Source organism: Scleropages formosus, chromosome 1 (assembly GCF_900964775.1).
Source record: "Scleropages formosus chromosome 1, fSclFor1.1, whole genome shotgun sequence".
Taxonomy (NCBI): Eukaryota; Metazoa; Chordata; class Actinopteri; order Osteoglossiformes; family Osteoglossidae; genus Scleropages; species Scleropages formosus.
In genome coordinates this window covers 47,962,438-47,984,499 of record NC_041806.1, presented here as the reverse complement: position 1 = coordinate 47,984,499, position 22,062 = coordinate 47,962,438, and the positions used below count along the sequence as shown (strand labels likewise).

The 22,062-nt window shown below is 50.3% G+C and overlaps 3 protein-coding genes across 3 annotated transcripts in view; 2 read left to right on the top strand and 1 right to left on the bottom strand.

The window, feature by feature from the left end:
- Window positions 1-366: 366 nt before the first annotated feature.
- Window positions 367-4,840, bottom strand: slc25a27 (solute carrier family 25 member 27). Its single transcript, XM_029255505.1, has 9 exons — window positions 4,625-4,840; window positions 3,686-3,889; window positions 3,067-3,151; window positions 2,348-2,470; window positions 2,140-2,252; window positions 1,918-2,002; window positions 1,708-1,800; window positions 933-1,035; window positions 367-860 (listed from the first exon to the last, which is right to left on the bottom strand). The coding sequence occupies exons 1-9, from the start codon at window positions 4,722-4,724 to the stop codon at window positions 789-791; spliced, it is 978 nt and encodes a 325-aa protein (XP_029111338.1). The 5' UTR covers window positions 4,725-4,840; the 3' UTR covers window positions 367-788.
- A 289-nt stretch (window positions 4,841-5,129) lies between these two features.
- Window positions 5,130-17,943, top strand: cyp39a1 (cytochrome P450, family 39, subfamily A, polypeptide 1). Its single transcript, XM_018736950.2, has 12 exons — window positions 5,130-5,316; window positions 6,089-6,224; window positions 7,788-7,962; window positions 8,530-8,679; window positions 9,102-9,195; window positions 10,559-10,654; window positions 10,811-10,901; window positions 11,980-12,113; window positions 12,290-12,385; window positions 13,433-13,521; window positions 16,093-16,180; window positions 16,794-17,943. The coding sequence occupies exons 1-12, from the start codon at window positions 5,140-5,142 to the stop codon at window positions 16,860-16,862; spliced, it is 1,395 nt and encodes a 464-aa protein (XP_018592466.2). The 5' UTR covers window positions 5,130-5,139; the 3' UTR covers window positions 16,863-17,943.
- Window positions 17,944-18,803: 860 nt separating this feature from the next.
- Window positions 18,804-22,062, top strand: part of rcan2 (regulator of calcineurin 2) — a 42,510-nt gene continuing 39,251 nt past the window's right edge. The window contains exons 1-2 of the mRNA XM_018736974.2: window positions 18,804-18,902; window positions 21,633-21,850. Of these exons, the coding sequence (XP_018592490.1) occupies window positions 21,635-21,850 (216 nt within the window). The 5' untranslated portion in view covers window positions 18,804-18,902; window positions 21,633-21,634. The remainder of the gene's footprint in view (window positions 18,903-21,632; window positions 21,851-22,062) is intronic.

The following is a 22,062-nucleotide window of genomic DNA, read 5'->3' as shown; positions in this document are numbered from 1 at the left end:
CCCCTCCCCCTCCAGCCTCCCGCCCTGTGTTGCCGGGTGAGGCTCCGGTTCCCCGCGAACCTAAGCGGTTTCGGATGGTGTGTGTGTGTGTGTGTGTGTGTGTGGTTCTCCAAGTACCGTGAAGAACGTCCGACCGTTGGCGTAAACGTGCCGCTGATGACGTCATAGGGCGCCCCGCCCCCTGCCGAGTCACCCCTGCTTCTGAAGGACTGGACTCCGGCTGAGCTGAACTTTGCAGCTCATGTTCCTGGAACTGCTGACTCATGTGCGTGCGAAAGGAGTTAAGGATGAGTTACTGTTTAACCCGACACGAGCAGCCCCGCAGCCATGGCGCACGCGACCCCTGCCGCTCTTCCTCCCACCCCAATAAACTGTCACAAAGGGTGACGTTCAATGCATTTAATTCCACCTTTAGCCGCACCATGCTTTCAGCGATCGGCTCAATGACGGCTAACGGATCACGAGTCCACTGGGGGCCCCGCAGGTCCACGTTCTGCTCCTTTTATCAACTCCGTCCATCGCTCCGGTAGCCAACGTGTGGAAACAGCCTCACGGACGACTGTAACATCGCCGTGAATGAGCCTCGGTGCAAAAATCGCTCGACGACGTCAGGAAGGTCACGGGTCCGACCGTGCTGTTCTGCGATTTTCCTCCTCCGGGACGGGACTGGCCGCGCTCGTAGACCAAGGCCGCGACGTGCTGTCCGTCGACCGCCGGGCGTCGGGCCGAGCGGGACCGAACCCGGCGGGACGTGGTCTCGATGCTCGCCGGTGTGGTGCGGCAGGCGGTTAAAACGAGGAGACGCCGGTCACCCGCCGGATCTGCTCGAACGTCAGCCAGAAGGTCATGGACCAGGGGGCCTGGTGCGGAGACGTGAATAAGCGCGTGCGGTGCAGCCAAACATGTGAGGGAGAGTAAGGATGTGGGATTACCATTCTCATCCAGGTGGGGACAAAGCCCTTGTAGAGGGACACGAAGCCCTCCCCTCTGACTGACTGCAGGAGGCAGTCCCAGGAGGACCTGTAGAGCAGACCTCTGCGGAGAGACACGGGAAGCCAAACGAGATGAGCGCCCCGACTCTGAACCAGCCTCATCGTTCAATCATGACTCAATTAACGTTCTTCAAATAACTTCCCGGTAAATAATGTGGAAATGTTCTGCAGGACTTTTCAGTGTGAACATCAAATATTTCGGAGAACTGGCTATTATGTGTATTAAATTACGAACGTCTCGAGCGGCATGGCAGCACGGTTGGCGGTGCCGCTCCCTCCCAGCGTCTGGGCTGTAGGTTTGGACATGGGGTCGAATCCCACGCAGTCTGGGTGGGGTTTGCGTGTTCTCCCCTATGTTTGTGTAGGTTTCCTCTTGCTTCTTCCACAAGCCAAAGACACGTTTCAGGTTGTCCGGTGACTACATTACCTGTCGTGTGTGTGTGTGAGAGAGACTGCGCTGCAATAGACTGCTGACCCCTTTCTCACACCCTGTGCATCTTGGTTGTACTCTGGGCCTCTGCAACTCTGCACTGGTCAAGCAGCTTATGAAAATGGATGGATGGCTGCATTTAAGTATTTATTTCTAAAATCACTGATTAGTAATCTGGAAAATAACAGTATTACATGGGAAAACATATTATACCAAACATTATGTTGCCAAATGCTAGGTGTGGGTTTTTTTTTTTTTTTTTTTAAATTATCCTGGGCCACTGACCTGCCGCTGGTGTCTGTCGGCTGGTTCATGATCCTGGTTTTAATGACATCGGCCGGCGTCCCCATGATCGCTGCGACGAGACCCGAGCAGGTGCTGAGTGGGACATGGACATTAAAGCTCGACCGACGCTTCCGGCGCAATCAGAAGCCCACAAACTGGATCCAAAACAAATAAAAATGTTGGTTTACAGATCCTGAAAGGAATAAATACCTCGCCAAGCCGTGACATAGCATGTTGTCCCGCAGCGTGGTATTTCTCAGTAAAAAGTGCTTCACGGAGTCATATGTAGTGAGATCTGTGTGAATGACAAAATCTGCGATCACCGCGTTTCTCTTGTTGCTTTTTTACCATCATAACGACAGCAGGAATGCAGAAATTATCCCAGTTTACGTCTAAAAAGTCTCAGTGCGGCAAAACTTTTCTTCCTCCGACCTCCTAAATTGACCAAGGCGGCCCTCTGCACGTTGGGGACCCATCCGGCCCAAAGAGCTCGAACCCCACCCTCGGAGACGATCTTCACGAAGGCGTGGGACACCCCCCGCACCCTGTGGGGACACGTGCCAGGTGAGCAAAGTCTGCCGGCAGTCGGTTTGGAACCACATGTGAGCTGAGCAGGAAGGGGGGGGGGGGGGGCGCTCACCGGGGGGGCTTTCCTTCCAGCTTGCGCCGCCCCTCCATCTGCATCTGTACCTTGACCAGATCCGTGGGGCTGGCCACGAACTGGCCGAGCGCCCCCGCCAGCATGCCCCCCAGCATCGCTTTCCTTCAGAGAGCGACGGGTGAAATAATCATCGTCATTCGTAAAACAATAACTACATAATAAAATTAATATAATGTATAACAATACATTTGCTTGACACTTTTCTCCGAGGTGACTCACAATGTCACGTTTGTGTACTAAGCTACAAACCTAATTATTTACCTGTTTATGCAGCTGGGCTATTTTTGTTAAAACGGAAGGCGCGACATATTATGGATACAGCCGCAAAAATAACACAAGGACAAAATTAGGACCGGATAGGATAACGCTTTATTAATCCCTGCAGGGAAATTCAATAAAAAGTGCAGGATTTCACCTGGATCATTTTTACTAGTACCTCAATTAAAGAAACGAGAGGAGCCTGGATTTGAACCCAGGTCCACCAGTGCAAGTTCTAACCACTGTGCCACCTGCTGGCCCATTAGTGTCTATGTTTATTTCTATAGGTCAGGCGGATCCTCGGGTAACTGGGCGGAGTTAAGACTCCTTCCGTTCCCTGGTCTCCCTCCCTTTTCTACCCCTGGTGCGGGACGCTCAATGCACGCAGTGGGGGTGCGAGGGTGTGTCGCCGGGTTTGCCGGAGCGTCGCACGCTCTCACCACACCGGGAAGCTGGCGTCCTCCCTCCTGCCCAGCACGGAGTCCCGGAGCTGCTCGTAGGCCACCATCCTCACACCAGAGTACACTGGGGGAAAGGCAGGGCAACTCTCAGTACCACGTTCAAGCATTTTGAACCCGAGACCCATGAACTGAGCACGTTAAATAAACAAAGACAGCAGGTGGCACAGCATTTAAAGCAAATGCAGCGCAATCTAAAGTCCTGGGTTCGAATCCCCCCCTCCTCTTGTAGCTCCCCAGCTGAAGGTACTTAGATTGTTACAGTAAAAATGTATCTACTTAGAACAAGAAGTGCACCTCCCAGGTCACGAGACCCTGTTTGTTACATATTAGAAACATAATAACTATGTTAATATACAAATCAAATGACTGATTCTTCCAAATTCAAGCATAAATGCCATTATTACAGTATATACTTCCAGGTGACAGAAGTACTCGATGTATGAAAATCCACTTGTCTCCAATTGTTACGGTGGTACATTTTTAAGAATTAACAGAGCAGGAAAATACAAAATAAAGAATACATTTTTATGAATGGACTTCAAAACACTGATTGTCCCCCACGGCTCAAGTAAGATGTACAGTATTAATATCCACGTACCTATGTGTCTGTATATGGCCGGCGTGGCGCCCTGCCACAGCGCCTGCGGGCCTTCTTCACGCACGACACCCACAGCGGTACGCAGCATCCCTCGGTAGGGCCGCCCACCCCCACCTCCCCCTCCCCCTCCCCCGCCACCCCCCTGGGCCGCCGCTTCGCCCTGGATCTGCAGTCTGGTTTTGGTCAGGTCCAGAGGGAAGGTCACTGCAGGACAGTGAAACAGCAGTAAATTCCTTTCCATTAAATTACTGAATAATGGCCAGTAGGTGGAGTGGTAGTTAAAGCTGCAGCGTTGCAATGTAAAAATCTGATCGTCAAACAAGCGGGCATGGGCAAAGGTGTCAGCTAAATAAGAGCACACAGCAAAAAGAAAATTTTTTTAAAAGTTTTTCTAAATATTTCAAGTTCCAAGTTTTCCCACAGTTATCATTTAAAGCATTTCCTTCAAAACAGATGTCCACTAGAGAAGACAAAAAGAATCACTTGAGTCTCTGCAGGATAAAGCTTGATATTAATTTTAAAATGTACAGGAAATCTTTAGGATTTTTTTTTGTGTAGCAGTTTAGAGAATAACCCAGTGTAATTAAAAAATAAAAGAATTTTGCAAATGAATTTGCCCAAATTTGAATTTAAAATAATTTGAAAGTGCAACAGGGGGCAGATTCCGCCTCTTGTTGCACTTTTAAATTCTTTTAAGTATTATACGGTCGAGCTGCATAAAGCAACTGAAAATTAAAAGATCATCACATTTTACATTACAAAAATACGAGAGATTACGAAACAAGTCGGTTGTCTTAATCCTCTCGTTTGTTCGCAAAAGTTATATATTCAAAATATTCAATTTTTTACTATTCTCGAAGTGCATCACTTTAAAAGCCACTCGCGATTGAATAAATTATTTTCTTCGCTGCGTCCTTCATGATAATATATAATTTCTACCTATTTCAGCCGCTGCGGCGGCGCACGCGGACAGCGTGAATTTTGTCACGCGCGGCCACCGCACCAGAACGGACGAGTTTTCTTCTGGAACGACACCCATTCCCAACGATTTTGGACAGATGACCCAGGAAACACTGAACGAGCGAGGTAAAACCAAGGGAGTGTAATCGGTGGTCGCATATATATCCCATGAAGAACCATGTCTGACAAGTAGTCTATCGGTCAGTGGGGCGTCCGGACACTTTATTAAATAAACTCAATCCGGAAGTTACCGTGTGTAGTTTTCAGTGATACTGACATGCGTATAAAACACTGCGTACAGTGGGATTATTAACTACATTACCCAAAACGCATTAGTACTTGTGTCATCGTAACTCCACCTTCCCTCTTCTGTTTGGCTGAGCCAACGCCTCCCGCGTTTTGATTGGACGCGCTCACATCAGCCGTCCTCTCCAGCTCATGTCAATGAGAGTCCGCGCGTGCAGCGCTTGTTCGGCGGCTCCAGCTCAGTTGCGATGGATCTCGTCATATTTGTAGCATCTTTGATTATACTGTTGGCTTCTGCATACCTGCTGTTTACCCCGAGAAAATCGGACGCTCCTCCCTGCATTAAAGGATGGATTCCGTGGTTCGGTGCGGCTTTTGAGTTCGGAAAAGCTCCTCTGCATTTCATCGCACAAGCCAGAGAGCAGGTGAACAGTCACTTTACTGCACTTTACACTCCTTTTTACAGTTCATTTGCATGATGCAGAACACTTGTGCACTTCGTTCATCCATCCATCCATCCATCATTCATTTTCATTCATTCATTCATTCATTCATTCATCTTTAGAGCACTGACTTGCAGCCAAACGTTCTTCTTGCTTTTCTGTATAACTAATTGGAACCCTTAAATTCAATATCCATCTGTAGGAGTGACGAGTGACAGTTAACCTTATGTGTGGATTTGGGTGAGATAACTGCAGACGGAATTTTTATTCTGCAGAATGTTTGTTGTACCACATTATCACTGCGCTTTACTACAGTAACTCTGTCAGGAGCCTCACTGGGCTCATTTCTGGACCATTTATGTAAGTAGGTCTTGTAGTCAGTGGTGTTTGTGAGCTGCTGTTGGTGTCACATGGGCCAGTGCCGGGGTGGGGGTGGGGGTCAGGGTTAGGGTTAGGGTTAGGGTTAGGGTTAAGGTCAGGGTCAGGGTCAGGGTTGGGGTGTCTGCTCTGTTCAGTGCTCTTTTCGGACCATCCGCTCTTTGGCGCTGTTTCTGACCAGTGTGGATCAGTTTAAAAAGGGTCTTGTCCCATTTTTGTTATTGTAAAAATGTCACTGACACTTTATTTAGCCTCAGATGGAGGACATCACTGTGGCTTTTCTTTTTTTTTTTTTTTTTTTTTTTTTCGCACACAATTCCTCCTTCTTTCTGGTGTGAAGGTCATTCCTAACGGTTTCTTTTTAACAATCCGCCAGTACGGACCCGTTTTCACCGTGTTCGCCGCCGGGAAGCGCTTGACCTTCGTGACCCAGCACGAAGACTTCCGCACATTTTTCACATCCAAAGGTGTGGATTTCGAGCAGGCGGTGCAGGAACCCGTCCGCAACGCAGGTAACCGGGCAAGATATCCTTATCGATACTCGAAAGCGATAGCTCCGTGGTGAGAGGGGCAAAGGGCGTCCTCCGAGGGCTGTGTCATCGGGTGGGAGTGGGAGTGGGGGTGGGGGTAGACACCTCCCCTCTCGACTTTAATAAACTGACAGGTAAGGACTCATTTCCATCTGGAGGCCTCTCAAGTGCGGTCCGGCCTGACGCCGCAGTCACAGACGCCCCTGGACCGTATCCAAGCTCTCGGCGTTCAGTTCCGACGGCCTGCGTTGCAGCGGCTCCTCCGTTTACAGACAAAAGTCTCACCAGAAGTCTGTCTGTGACCCCTTTTATTCGCAATTCCAGTGTCACTTTTACCACTGAGTCACGACTGATGAAATGTAAATTATTCAGACATCCCTCCGTTATGCATTCAGTAAAAATGTTCTGTTTAGGCAGCTGGTAGTGTAGCGGTTAGAGCCGATGCCTTTGGACCCAAAGGTCGCAGGTTCGATTCCCACCTCCGGCTGTAGTAGCCTTGAGCGAGGTATTTAAATGACTAGTGAAATTACCCAGCTGTATAAATGAGTAAATTAATTCTAACATTGTAAATTATTTTTGAAAAAAAGTCAGCTAAGTGAATAAAAGTATAGTACAATAAATAAAATAATTTCTGAGACTTTTAAATATTTGACTGACTTGGAGCTACATTTAAATAAATGCTCATTTACAATGGGGGGCGCGGTGCTGTAGCGGGTTTGACCGAGTCCTGCTCTCCAGGGGGTCTAGGGTTCGAGTCCCCCTTGCGGTGCCTTGTGATGGACTGGCGTCCCGTCCTGGGTGTGTCCCCTCCCCGCGACCCCGTATGGGACAAGCGGTTGAGACGATGTGTCATTTAAAATGACTGGAAATAAAAAGAAAAAAGTTGGCTCCACAAACCGTTACTCGGTGGTGACTAATTCACGCCGCTAATATATGCAATGTTCCTCAACTTGTTGATCACAGACACTTGACTGTTAACTGTGAACAGCGTGAAAGTGGGTTGCATCAAAGAAGTCCCACAATCCTTCGCTGTTTGGCTGCTCTTTACTGCCATCTAGTGACTCGGGGGGGTAAATACAAGTTGTGTTTCTATTCCACAGACACGTCTTAGAAAACAGGTAAGTGAAGAAAACGCAAATACAAATAAATAAACTGTAGAATATTAGAATATCTTAAAATTCGCAGCTCGATGTTTACGAGAAAAACAACTTGTGTACTTGTTTTTTCAATCCTATTATTCTTCCAGAAAGTACATATGAAAAAACGTGATTGTCTTAAATCTGTTCCTATACCTGATGCTTTATCCGAAGTAACTTACAGTATTAATTTACCTACAAATATTTACCCATTTGTACAGCTGGGTAGTTTTTTTACTGCAGCAATTTAGGGTAAGTACCTTGCTCAAGGGTTCTGGAGGTGGGATTCAAACCTGCAACCTCGTGGGTCCAAAGGCAGCAGCTCTAACTACTGTGTCGGTTTGTGGTGTAAGCGCGGGACATTTGAGACGAGAGCGAGGTGACCCTTTTTCTGTGGCCCGTCCCGCAGCCTCCATCAGCAAGAAGAGTTTCTATCGATACCACCCAGCATGCAACCCTCTGATCAAGGGCCGCCTGTCTCACAATAACCTGGCCCTGCTCTCCGCCCCCCTGTGCGAGGAGTTCAACCACCACCTGGAGCTCCTGGGGACTGAAGGTTCTGGAGACCTCAGCGACCTGGTCAGGTAATTCCAGGTGTCTCTGGAGTCGCGGGACAGTCGTGTGTCCTTTTACACATCTGAGATGCAGTGGAAAGGAGGAGGGATCTGAAGTCGCAACCCCTTTAATTAAGCAACTTAATAATACGTACCTGCTGAGAAATTTACTGTCTACAGACTTCAAAATATTAAAACGGGTGATTTTCACATTTTGTTTTTAATTTTCTTATTATTACTACGGTCATTTTAAGGAGCTTCATATCGTGAGTTGCTTCGGAGGGAAGCGTTGGCTGAATGAATAAATGTAGAAAATACAATAATTGTAATAGCATCGCTTGGTGGGTGGGAATGGGCGGGGTGGGGGGGGTCCCCATCTATCGATAAGAGGTGGGAAAAAAAGAAAAACCCCCGAAAGAGTTTAGTCCCTGCGATGTGAATAAATCCGGCGGATCAAGTCGGAGCTGCAGAAACGTTGCTCCCTTTGAAAGAAGAGGGTGACGGGCGAGGCGAGCGGTCCGCGGCGTCTATCCTCAACTCGAAGATTGCTGCTTCGAGTCTCCTGCTTTGACCCGACCCCCACCCGCCGGCTCGCAGGAGCGCCATGTACCCGGCCGTGATGAGCAACCTCCTGGGGAAGGTGAACTCCCCCGACGGTCCCGCTGCCACGCGCCTCTTTCTGGACGCGTTCCGCGTGTACGACGAAGGTTTCGAGTACGGCTCCCAGCTACCCGCCGTCTTCCTCAGGTGAGCTCTGCTGCGTTTGCCGAGCCGCGAGAGCAGCTCTCTGGGTCTCCGCACCCTCATCCACTTTGTTTTACACACCAGCGGAAAGAGGCCCTTCCACCCCAAAGGTCAGAGGTCAGCGGGCAGAGCAGCGGTTACAGCCGTTGTGCTCCCAGCGAAGGAGCTGCTTTCAAATCCCACCTCCTGCTACAGATCCCTTAATGAGCGGACTAACCCTGAACTCGTACAGTGAAAGTTACCCTGCTGTATCGATGGGTCGAGCATTGCGGGTCGCAAAGCGTGCGCACGCCACGCTGTAAGGAGTCGGATCGATCGGAGAATAATAACGATGAATAGCGAAATAGCGAGGATGATACGAAGACCCTGCGTTGCAGATGTGCCTGTTTGCCAGTGCAGGTGACACACTGTGGCTGTTTGTTCAGGAAGTGGGCAAAGTCGAAGCGCTGGCTCCTGTCCCTGCTCAGCGACATGATCTCCAGAGCAGAGAGCAGCAAACCCGCCGAGCCCGGCGCCCAGGTCAGTGGAGGCCGATCCGTCACCCGAAGGGACCGCCCCGCATCTTCCCTCTCCGTTTCATTGTCCTAAGTAATGATAGTAACAATTACAGCAACAACAATCATAATAATAGGACAGTTGGTAGTGTGGTGTTGGAGCTGCTGCCTTTGGATCCAAAGGTTGCAGGTTCGATCGCCACCTCCAGCTCTAGTTCCCTTGAGCAAGGTACTTACCCTGAATTGCTCCAGTAAAATTACCCAGCTGTATAAATGGGTAAAATTGTAACCTTAACATTCTAAGTCGCTTTGGAGAAAAGCATCAGATAAATGAATAAACATAATAATAAAAATAATAATAATAATAATAATAATAATAATAATAATAATAATACACACACACACACATTGTCTGAAATAAGTGGGGTTGCGGCAAACTGGAGTCTAACCCAGCAACACGGGGTGTAAGGCTGGAGGGGGAAGGGACACACCCAGGACAGGATGCCAGTCCATTGCAAGGCACCCCGAGCAGGGCGCGAACCTCAGACCCACCAGAGAGCAGGCACAGACCAAACCTGCCACGCCACTGCACCCCCTATAATAATTTATTATTATTATTATTATTATTATTATTAATGAACTTGGCCAGGCAGCACAGGGCTCAAGCAAACAGACCTGTCACATCAAGGTTGGTGCTGCAGGTCCTTAAAGTAAAAGTGCTGCAGTAAAATACGGGGGATCCTCAGTTTTCGACTGATGCTGCTTACGGTGACTGGGATTTACGACAGGCGTCCCATCAACCTTATATATTATTAGTTCGAGCCCCGCTGACGGCTCCGTCTGCTGCTCCGAGTGGCTGCGCTGCCGCGGTGTTTCTTATTGTTTGGGTCTCAGTCAGTGTGTCTGTCAGCCACTGTGTTCTACTGACAAAAATTGCTTTGTTCACACAATTTTCCAATATGATTCCACTCAAGTTACTTTTTATTTAAAACAGAAAGTAAGAATGTTCTGGCAGGGCAGAAAGTGTAAAAGAAAGAATATTTAGAAATAAAAGAGAAAACGATACTGGAGCATGGAAATAAAATTATGCTACTGTATTGTATTTATATCAATCTGTGCTGATATAATTTGAATAATGTGAGAAATCGGTGAAAAGAATATGACAAAGTGCTGTTATACAGCTTAGCGTAATTGTTTAAACATCCTTAGGGTTTGTTTGTATAATACAGCGGAAGCGGGTTTGTGACTTAGGATCGAGTCGTGGGAGCGGAACCCCATTGCGGGTCGAGGCCCATCCGAGATACCGGGACGTGAACGTGGGTCCGGCGGTAAGTTGTAACGGTTAAGGGCCCGAGTCCGAGGCTCAGCTGTCACGGCTGTTTTTGCAGACGCTGCTCCATCACCTCATCGCCCTGATAAAAGATGAATTCCAGCCCAACTACGGCGTCCTCATGCTCTGGGCCTCTCTGGCCAATGCCATACCTGTAAGTCCTGCACCCGCAGTGCACCCTGCAAATAATGTCTGAGGTTCGAGTTACACTGAACTTGTGCGCCTCTGCGGTTTTGGAACAGTGTCCTTCCATTGTGTGCTCTGCTGCTGCCGCCCCTGGACCGAAATGTTCCGGAATTTCTCCTTCCAGATAACCTTCTGGGCCATCGCCTTTATTCTTGCCAGTCCGGCGGTGTATCGGACTGCAATGGAGCAGATCGTTGCAGCCCTTAAAGACCAAGGTAGGGTCAAGGTGAAAAGACCCTCTGTGCGCCCAGGCACTGGATTGTTCCGCAAAATGACCCAACTGTATGAATGGGTCCTTAACACTGTAAATTGCTTTGGCAAAAAGTGTCAGATAAATGAATAAATGTATCTGTGTTAATGGCTGCAAGTAGTACAAACTTAACAGAATAAGTCACTTTGGATGCAGGTGTGAGATTAATAATAATAATAATAATAATAATAATACACACACACAGACTGACTGAAACCGCTTGCCTCAAGCAGGGTTGCGGGGAGCCGGAGCCTAGCCCAGCAACACAGGGCGCAAGGCTCGAGGGGGAGGGGACACACCCAGGGCGGGACGCCAGTCCATCACAAGGCGCTCCAAGTGGGATTCAAACCCCAGACCTGCCAGAGAGCAGGACCTGGCCAAGCCTGCTGCACCCCTGTACCCCCCAATAATAATAACAATAGTAATAATAATGATGATAATAATGAAAAACTTGTTAGCTACCTGAACTTCCTCTGATCTCCAGTAGGGGGCAGTAGGTTTTCACAGAAAACACGGGGTGTGTTTGAATATGGTAGTTTTTTTTTTACAAAACAGCCTTAACAGACCACGTGATCCATTCTTTTTTGATAGTTTATAATATAATTCCAAATATTTACTTCAGTAACATTTTATATAGCTCTGACTGCAGTCTTTTACTACTGAAAGACACTTAACAATATGTGTTGTGAAAAAGTTATATGCGTGTAATGTGATGTAATATATAAAGATATTACGTCAGCGTATAATATATAATAGTGTAAATCTTGTAATATTATTAAAAACTTAATAGTCACAATAGCTCTTCTCCCTGTAGAGAAGCTACCAGACGTGTAGCTGTGCTCTAACCGAGTTGGACCTCACGGGTGACTTTTGGACGTGTTGGACGTATAAGAGAAACTCTCCGAGATCAGTAACTCGGCCTCGGTCCTTATTTTCTCCTTCAGCTTCCTTGATCGAGTTTTGCGTCTCGGCTGCAGGTTCGAAACCGAGATGGCGCTATGAGCTCATACAGTGCGTGCGTGTGTGTGTGCGTGCGTGCGCAGGCACGGGGCGGACGTGCGTGTCGGCCGACCATCTGAGCCGCATGCCCTACGTCAAGTGGTGCATCATGGAGGCCATCCGACTCCGGTCCCCGGGGGCCATCGCTCGGCGGGTTGTGCAGCCGCTCCGAATGCAGGTACGGCACCCAGGGTGGCCCGACGTCGCTGGGAACGAAGCACGAAGCCCGCACGCAGGTGGCCGGGACGCGATCTGCTGCGCCGAGCTTTCCGAACGGACCGAAGGCTCACGCCCGAGACGCTGCGACTTCCTGTCCCGAGGGGGTGACGCCTTTTCTCTGGTCGTCTCTTTCAGGGCTACGTTATCCCACAAGGTGATCTGCTGATGCTGTCCCCTTACTGGGCCCATCGGAACCCGCGCTTTTTCCCCGACCCGGAGGAGTTCCGGCCTGTGAGTGCTCCCCGCCCGCAGCTAAACTCTTGACTTGAAACCCTGTCCCTGGGTCTGAGCTGTGGCACGACTCGCAGGAAGGAGTGACGGCAGGGTCATGCCTGAGATTCCGGCCGAGGAGATCGGGTTGTCACATCGTGAGCTCGCCGGGCACGGGCTACGACCCAAAAGTGCTTTACAGAGCTCATAGTATCAGTAGCCCTGTGCTCCTCCACCTCTGACAGCTCGGTGGTCCCGCTCGCAAGGGGTCCAAAATCAAACGTCTGCCGGTTGTCCCTTTTGCTTCCAATGTGGTGCAACAAACTCCCCCTGTCCCTCAGCGCTGCTGAATCCCTCGCAGCATTCAGGAAGGGACTCAACCCATCTCTTTCAGACCCGTTTCAGGAAAACGGTGATACGTGACAAAGAATCTGAGCGTCGACAATCCTGGAGTCTCTGTCTATAACTCTGAGTTGTGCGTCACTGGGAGAAAAGCAGTGGTTTAAATGTGAATGTAACGTAAATATTTATGGTGCATCTGTCCACTCACACCGTCTCAAAGTTGGACGGGGGGGAACAGCTTGTTGCCAACTTGTTACCCTCTGTGTCCGCATTTTATCCCACGCGTGAAATTCCCTCCTCTGCCGACATCACTCCGCAGGGGCCTATTTATGCAAATGAGGCAGCGTGCGATGGCCTGTGATTGGAATAGACCCTCCAGGAGGCCACGTAGACACATGCGGCGATTGATTGGTGGTTGGTACCCTCCTCGCGGCCCGATTGCTGGGGCCCCGTGTGGCGCTGTGACGCGCGACCAAACAAAGCTGCTCACCGTGGTGGGTGGGTGCGGGTGGGGTGGGGTGGTGACAATTACCTCCGCCATTAATCTTCCAGCTGGAGGTTGTGACAGCAGCGCTTTTGGGAGAAGTAGCTCCGCCACGCTTGACGACGCCCCCCCTCCACCTCCCCCCAGCGCTCAGTTGGTCGGCGGCTCATCATCCTCTAGTTTCTCCATCAGGGGTTTCCAGTTCTCCTCCTGCTTGTCCAACGTAACGTTCCTCCCCTCAGGAGCGGTGGGAGACGGCCGACTGGGAAAAGAACGTCTTCTTGGAAGGGTTCGTGGCCTTTGGAGGAGGACGCAACCAGTGCCCGGGAAGGTCAGAGCAACGTCTCGGAGAACGAACCTGCCCTCTTGCGTATTGGTGGACAGGAACGCACACACGCCCACACACACCGTCCGAAACCGCTTGTCCCATACGGGGTTGCAGGGAGCCGGAGCCTAACCCGGCAACACAGGGTACAAGGTTGGAGGGGGAGGGGACACACCCAGGACGGGACGCCAGTCCATCACAAGGGACCCCAAGCGGGACTCGAACCCCAGACTCGCCGGAGAGCAGGACCCGGTCCAACCCGCTGCACCACCGCATCCCCCTCTGGGCAGGAAGGCCGTTTATTAAAATACGTAATTCGTTAGCTGGACAGCGGAAACGTTCACGTCAAACATGTCATCGAAATGTGTAACGGAAAGTGCGCCGCTTCCAAGGTTATAACTCGTCGGTCGAAGAGTGTAATTCCTTAATGACGACCCCACCTACTGGCCATTGTAAGGAACTACCGGTATTAAAAGTTTTATTTATATTCCAGAGAAAAAGCTGTGTTACAGTGTTAAGCCAGTTAGAATGTTTTATCAGTGTATACAGCAGGGTAATTTTTACCGTGTCATTTCAGGGTAAGTACCTTGACCGAGGGCATTAGAGCAGGAGCTGGGATTCAAATCTGAGTATTTTGAGTCGCTGAGCGCTGAGCCACCTGCTGCCGAACCCTTCAGTTGGCTGGAGTCACTCTGCCCTCAGCAGGCAGTCTCCATACACTCGGGAAGTTCCGGGTTCGAATCCCTGCTCCTGCTGTCGTACCCCTGATCAAGATACTGGCTCTGAGTTGATACAGCATAAATGGTAAATCGCTGAAGTAGATTAGAGCATCAATATAATACTGCAAGACATTTTGGAGAAAAGTGCCAGGTAAATAATGGTTAACAATCGAACAACACGGACTGTGCGTTGCCTAGCAACCGCTGCTATAGAGCCAAGCGCCAGAGTGGAATCGGCAGCCTCGCAATCACAGGTTCTGTAATGCTCGACAGGTACGGCAGCAGCGCTCGCTGGGGGCCGTGCCGTGTTCCCACCGCACGTCTCAGTGTGTGACACCCCCCCCCACCGTGTCCTCTGGGAGGCGGGAGACCCCCGAGGGTGACCACAGGGTCAAGGGCGATGGGTAATGTGCGTGGCGACCGACCAGGACGACGAGAAGGTTCCCAGCTGCGGAGCTGCAGATGCTCGTGGGAGGCGCGGCCCTTCTGGGGTCCAGGGTATGAGTGACGGACCCCCAAGGAACGTTTCTACTGCAGGTTCAGAGCGGCTCCGGTGGAATCGGTGTAAGACACTTCTCTAGGCCCCGGGGAGTGGGGTGCGGATGCTGATTTTTCATTCCCACCCCTTTTTATGAAATGAGTTCGGTGATCAACGTTCCGTTACCAGTCCTTCTCACTGGTGTGTATTTCCCACAAAACACACACACACCGTGACTTAGGCTCAGGTCACAGCTGAAGTTTTCAGTTTTTCTCCTTCTGAATTTCTGTCATAATCATCTGGAAAGCAGGAAAAATACAGATGCGGCAGACTGAGTTCTGCACCCTCTTTTCCTTCATGACGTATTGATTACCGCATCAGGGTTCGTTTGAAAAGTGTCCGCAGTAACGTGTGTGTCTTTTCTCCAAAAACTCCACAAAACACACATTTTGACTTATCCTCCTGTGTAAAGGAATAAATTGATTGGTATAAATAGAGGGAGCGGAACTTTGCAGCGAATATTGTCGTTCGGCACCGGATGGTTGCGGGTTCAAATCCTGCTGCAGAATCTGCTGTCCTCGTTGACCGACTGGAACCGAATCTGCGGGACTCGGTAAAACGGCACACGTCGCGGCATTGGAGGCACGTTCCCGATGCGACCAGGAGATAGCGCCGCTGCGTCGGTCTCTGCACCGTGCCGTGACTCATCGTCTGCGCGCCGCCTTCAAGGTTATTGTGACAGATAAGGCCGAGCGAGACGTCCGCGTCCGACGCCCCCCATCTTCGGACAAACGCGCTCACGCGGATCCCTGCGGTCACGCGCTCCGGCCACCACAGATGGAAATGTGGAAATCCACGGCAGGGCAACGTCCGGGAGGAAGAAGGCGGGAGGATCGCCTCCCCGGCCTCATCCGTCCTGTGCGTGAGGTTCCTCCGAGAGCTGGGAAACGGCAGCTTCGTCGCCAGGCACACGCATAAACGCAGACACACACACGCACGCATGGAATACTAATGGTCCCCGGCAACGGTGGCGCCTCACCTGGTGACGCAGGGCGCCAATGACAGTTTAGGCCCTGTACGATAAAATGCAGAAACTGTATTCTTGCGCATACCTAGATGTGTGTGTGTGTGTGTGTGTGTGTGTGTGTGTGTGTGTGTGTGTGTGTGCAGAGGGTTTGCGCTTTGAGCTCGTCCCCAAGAACACGAATCTCTCCCTAGGAAACGCAGAGCAGCGCTCGTGCGTCTCTGATGTATTTCTGGGCCCGTTCGCAGACATTGGCCTTTCGCGTTGCCGCGGCGACGTTGCTCGTCTCTGCGGTCGGCGAACCCGGGGGTCTGTTTCTTCTCCGCTTCCTCCCCGTCTCTCCTCTGTTTGTGCAGGTGGTACGCCTTGATGGAGATCCACATGTTTGTGTCCCTCATCCTCTTCAAGTACGAGCTCTCGCTGCTGGACGCCCCGCCCACCCCGGTAAGCAGAGGCCCCGAGCGCTTCGGTGACCGTCTCTCTAGAGCACTCGAGGATTTGCATTAAAGCCAAATTAGCTTCCACTCAGCTCCCCTGATCCCAATAAGCAACAAGTCTCTCGTGTGGAAATTTCCAGCTGTGAGTTAAGTGTACGGAAACGCAACCGGAGCAGGAAATCTGTTTGTGACTCGTTTCGTTCGTAACTCCGGAGTCGCTTTCGCGGCAAACTCGACATCAGCCATCGTGACGCCCCTCGCGGATTAAAATTCTTGGCATAACTATATTTTTATCACCTTGAGCTTCAACAAGCTTGAAACAAGGGAAGCTGGGAGCATAATTGTTAGTTACTGCCTTTGGACCCAAAGGTTGTAGGTTCAAATCCTCCTCTGGCTATAGTACCCTTGAGCAAGGTACTTACCCTAAATTCCTCCAGTAAAATTACCCAGCTGTATACATGGGTAAATAAGTGTAAGTTACTTTGGAGAGGAGTGTCATCTGACTGAATAAATGTGAAACTACAAGTAGTTTAAAACAACAAACTTTCTCTCCAGAAATTCCTGCTCGCACACTGTTTAAACGGAAGGTGTTTCACTGGCTCCGCCTCCTGTCTCCGCAGAGCCCCCTGCACCTGGTGGGCACCCAGCAGCCGAGCGGGCCCTGCTCCGTGAAGTACGCGCACAGGTAGGGGGGTCCGGCCGTGCCGCCTCGTCTGGGCCGCCCATCCCCCACCCCAAGAGCTTCTCCACAGCGACCAGCCCTGGCACAGAGACTCTGGGAATTTGTGCTCATTCCATAAACACTGGGCTCGTGGAAACATCTGTACGCTTTTAAAGACAGCAGTGGTCCTAAAGGAGCGAAAACGGCGAATTACAGCAAGAACGTGCGAATGTTCATCGGGGGGGGGGGGGGACGACAAATAAAATCTAAGCAGTGCATTTTACTGAAATTGTATTATTGTGAACCTGTGTGAGAAACGCAGTGACAAACCTGCACTTCCAGTGTTCAAAAATGAACTTTGCAGTGATTTGCCCTTTTATCCACCAGAGTAATAATTACTGTGTCAGTTCAGGGTAAGTACCTTTTTCAGGGGTACTTCAGCAAGAGTGGGATTCGAACTTCACTCCTTATGGTCCTTATAGAAACGAACTAAGGGTTTGTTATTATTAACTCATTTAAGTGACATCGTGACATGCTTCACTAAGGGTTGGGGGAGGGGCAGGACAGGGGGAGGGAACAGGTGCCCCCAGCATATCTGAAGCCAGGTAATTCATATTTAACGCTATATGTCATCATTGTTTTATATAGAAATACCTTTTATTTTTGGTGTTTGACTGGATGTAGGTGGCATATTTTTCAGTAACCTGACACCGTGGAAATTTGCGTTATACACAGTATATATAGTACATCTTTAATGACACTAGTAACATATGTGTTTTTTAAGAATATAGTCACTGGTTTGGGAGTTTTTTGTTTTCCTTCCCTCAGTTGCCAGCTCATTTATTCTGTACCTTTAATACGTACTGCTGTTCTTACAGTAACTAAACATACAGCTACTGTAACCTTGTGTCTCTGGGCTCACTTTATAGCTCTTATATCTTTCTTTTATGTCTCTGGATCCTTTGGATCCTTTGTTCACTATGTAACTCAACTGAACTTGATTGTTTGGTTTTGTTCTTAGTATAATGGTCACACTTACATATTGGTTGGTAGTGTAGCGGTTAGAGCCGCTGCCTTTAGACCCCCAAGGTAATAGGTTTGAATCTCATCTCCAGCTGTAGTACCCTTGAGCAAAGTACTTACCCTCATGTGCTCCAGTAAAATTAGCCAGCTGTATAAATGGGTAAGTAACTGTAAGCACATGAACATTGCAAGTTGCTTTGGAAGAAAGTGCCAGCTAAATGAATAATTATAAGTAAATCCTCATGTTATAGAATCATGTCCTTAATTTTGGGCCATATTTTCTTAGAATAACTCTCTTCATTATTATTATGTGAATCAATTTTGATGCTAAATTGATGAGTTTACATATTGATTAATGCAAATACGCTATATTGTGTGTAATGGTTTTTGGAATTATATATATATATAAAATGTATGAACGTGTATTTATTAAAAAACAAAGCAACAGTTAGTTAACGTGATTAGCATGCATAATTTATGAATGGTATGTAATATCATACATACTGTATATAGTCTCCATACTACAGACGTAGACAATTCCTATATATTCTGCTGCTGATGAGATTTGGGATTTTTTTTTTTTTCTGCTCCCGATCTTGCTGTTTAAAAGAATTTCTGTTCACCGGTACCGACCGCACCGCCCTTCTCCAGCGCACCAGGAGCGTCGCGGCCGCGAGCGGTGCGCGAGCACCGCCACTCACCTGCCGCCCGCTCGCGACACCGCTGACGCACCTTAAGTTGCTGGAACCTTCCTCCAATCCCCCCCCCAACCCCTCACCCCCCCACGTTTTCCTCAACCGGGCTCCATCCGCGGCTTTTTTTAGCCGCCTCCCATTGGCCGCAGCCGCCGATGCGCTTCAACTGCGGGTGGGGGACGGATGGGGGGGGGGCTGGTGAGTCACAGCGCGTGCATGTACGTCAGGAAAGCGGCGTGTGTGTGTGTGTGAGAGGGAGTCATTCACAGCGACCGAGAGAACGGGAGGCAGAGGAGCGGAGAGTAGCGGACGGGAGGAGCGACGCACGTACACTTGCAGCGCGCGCACAGGTACGGCTCCCGCGCGCGCGCACAACAACTCTACACAATAATACGCAGAACAAAGGGAGCGAACAGGAAAAACACGACGGATAACTCGGGGTGACGGGAAGAATGATGAGGGGTAAAGAGGCGGAGGAGCGGCGCAGCGTAACTTTAGTCTTTAAAGTTGAATCCTGGCGGCACTTTGACACTTTGTATACAGTTGTGTTTGATTTTTACTACCACGTGTTGCACAAGTGTCTGCGTGCGCGTGTGGGCTTCGAGTTCGACGCGCCGAAACGCGGATTCTGCCGCCGCCCGCGGGGGTCGCGCGCGCGCTCGCGCTCAGCGCCGCGGCTGGAGTGGACGGCACGCGCTCTTCTTCGCTCGCGTCGCGTCACTCACGCGCCCGGCGAGCGCACTTCTTCCCATCGGCTTTGCTCCCGTCCTGCTCTTCTCTTCCTTCTCTCTCCTTCTCTTTCTTCATCTTCCCTCATCATCACACCCGCTGAGCTCCACAGCATGTTTTCTGGCTGCTGGACCTGGTTCTCCTTCAGCACGTGGCCCACCTGTGGGATGGGGACCGCACTGCGTGGAGTAGGACCACCTTGTGACTTGTCACACTCCGAGGTCACCGGAGGCATCGCCCCCCCTGGGGAGGGGAGGGTCGCTCGGAGGCATCGGGTGTGCCGCAGGCTGCCGAGATGCTCTCAGAAAACACCCTTTGCTTTCCTCCACCAGAAGGTCGGAGACGTCGGGAGACGTCGGGAGACGGGAAGACGGTTGACCGGGCGACACCAGGACGCGTTCGTCTCTCATCTCTGCTGACGGACGTGGTGTTGCGAAGTGCCGTCGAGTCACGTGCGCCGTGTCCCTCCAGAACGTTCCGTCCCCCTTTGTGTCCTTCGTGTCGAGGGGAGGGGTGCGTCCGCTGTCCATTGTCCGTCATCGCTGCGACTGAGTCCATCCATCTGGTTGCCAGTCGTCCTCTTTCCTCCGACTTCTCCAGGGATTACGCGCTTTTTGAGAGTGCGGTCCGAAGAGAGTTGCGTCCCGATTCGAGCCGACTTCCATCCGTTCGGTTTCCCGGCTGCCCGCGGTATCATTAGGACGGTCGTGGGACGTGTTTGTCCTCTCCAGAAACTGTTGGCGTTGGGGTTAGGATGGTTATGGGATCTCTTCTCCTCCGTGAGAAGTGAAGTTCCCGTGGCATCGCAGGACCCGCGGCACTGGGTTCTGATCACCCTCCGCTCCGGAACTTTCCGTGACCTGTGTCGCTCACCCAGTGGGTTGCAGGTAAAACAAGGTGGAGAATTCTGGATAACTTCAGTTTTCTTGTGTCCCAGCTGCTGCTGAAAGCTACAGTGTCATCGTTACTGACATTTGTTGCTACATGGCAACAGTTGGTAAAAATCCACATGATACAATAAACATGAATCAGCTCCAAAGCTCCAGCTCTGGGAACAGTACATACTTTTACCACAGTGCTGAGTCTGTCCCGGAGGACACCGTCCTCATCTGTGGTCCTCATCTTACCACAGGGTTCTGTTCTGATGACCTTGTCGCAAGTCCGCTTTGTCATGTGTAAAATGCCCTTATACTATAGTATACTGCATAAACCCTAAGGATATATGCAGGGATTTTGTTGTATTTCCACAAATTTCAGGGCAGCTTTTGTAAGTCAGGCTGATCACATGTTGTGAGTCAAGGATTATGTATAATTTGCATGGATCCTCCTGGTCCCAGACAGTACCACAGTACATTTACCTAATGCTTTTGTCCAAAGTGACTTGTAATGTTAAACTACTTACAATTATTTACCCATTTATAAAGCTGGGTAATTTTACAGGAGCAATTGAGGGTAAGTACCTTGCTCAAGGGTACTGCAGCTAGAGGTAGGAATCAAACCTGCAACCTTTGCATCTGAAGGCAGCGGCTGTAACCCCTGGCCCACAGGCTGTCCCTCTACAGTAGAGGCAGTGTTGTGTCCACACATCCTTCTGAGTCTGGTGACAGCGGCATGAAATAGGGTGTCCAGGACGCAGCGGTTCAATCAAGTACCCAGTGGTGTCTGCATTTCATTAGCCCTCCTGGTATTTTTAACAGCTTTTACACCCGGGTGGGAATGATCTGGTCTAACTATAGATGTGTGTGTGTGTGCGCGAGCGCATGTGCTCGTGTGTGTCTGGTGATCTAAAAATAGCCTGTGGTCTTGGAGTAGCGTGTAGGGCGCTGTGACAGTGATGTCCCGTTGGCGGATGCGGCCTGTCAGGACGGGTTAGCCCGGGCGGGGGGGTTAGAAAGGAGAGGAAAGAGGGGCAGTTTCTGATTTTTATTTATTTCCGCATGTTTTTATTTTCCCGAACGCACTTATCGAGCTCCGCAGTCTTTCAGCGGACAGATCGTTCAGGTTCAGGGACGTATTCTCACCGCGTCACCAACTGCTGCGCCCCCTGTTGGTGGAGTTCAGCTAATTCTTTCCTGAACCGTGGAAGAGAAACGCGACAGAGTCCGCAGCTCGAAAGAGGCCCTGCTTTTCGAGCTCTTCTGGTGGATTTTCATTGGGTCATAGTTAAACCCCACTCGGGTGGCACACTCACTCCGCTTGTTACCCTGCTGATGTACACCTGCGTTCTCAGCATCACCGCACCGGAGGACTGATAGCTCGTAACCCAGGGCCCTCGTCACCCGCAGCCTTCCTGACCCGGGCCCCAGAGTCACCGTGCAAGTCTTCATTTACGTTTCCCTCTTGGTTTTTAGCCATGAAAGGAGAGCATTTAATCCCCACTATGAGAAACACGACGTTCTACCAGCGTTTCCACCTCCTGGGGGGCGAGGAGCTGCTCGTCCTGCAGAACTCCATCGGCGACCCGGCGCTGGGCGATGGGCTCCAGCACATCACCGACTTCAACGACCTGCCCACCTCGCTCTTCGCCTGCAACGTGGACCAGAGTGTTTTTGAGGAGCAGGAGGGGAAGGTACCATGTTTACTTGGACTCTGCAGGGGTGGGGGGGCACTATTGATTATACACATATATGAAAATATTGGGAAAATAATAGCAGCAGATTGGAACTGACACTGCAATGGACTAAAGAAGAGCTAGCAGTTACACACACACACACACACACACACACACACACTTGGTTAGAGGATGGGAAGGTTCACAGGGCTGCTGTATCTCTGCTGTAT

Bases quoted from the DNA above. Each gene is read 5' to 3' on its own strand.
- slc25a27 (XM_029255505.1), bottom strand. From the start codon at position 4,724: ATGGGTGTCGTTCCAGAAGAAAACTCGTCCGTTCTGGTGCGGTGGCCG. The intron at 2,003-2,139 runs GTCGGAGGAAGA...TCATTCACACAG, and splicing joins CGCCTTGGTCAATTTAGGAG to ATCTCACTACATATGACTCC. The intron at 861-932 runs GTAATCCCACAT...TCTCCGCACCAG, and splicing joins TCCCCACCTGGATGAGAATG to GCCCCCTGGTCCATGACCTT.
- cyp39a1 (XM_018736950.2), top strand. From the start codon at position 5,140: ATGGATCTCGTCATATTTGTAGCATCTTTGATTATACTGTTGGCTTCT. The intron at 10,902-11,979 runs GTAGGGTCAAGG...GTGCGTGCGCAG, and splicing joins TGCAGCCCTTAAAGACCAAG to GCACGGGGCGGACGTGCGTG. The intron at 12,386-13,432 runs GTGAGTGCTCCC...TCCTCCCCTCAG, and splicing joins ACCCGGAGGAGTTCCGGCCT to GAGCGGTGGGAGACGGCCGA.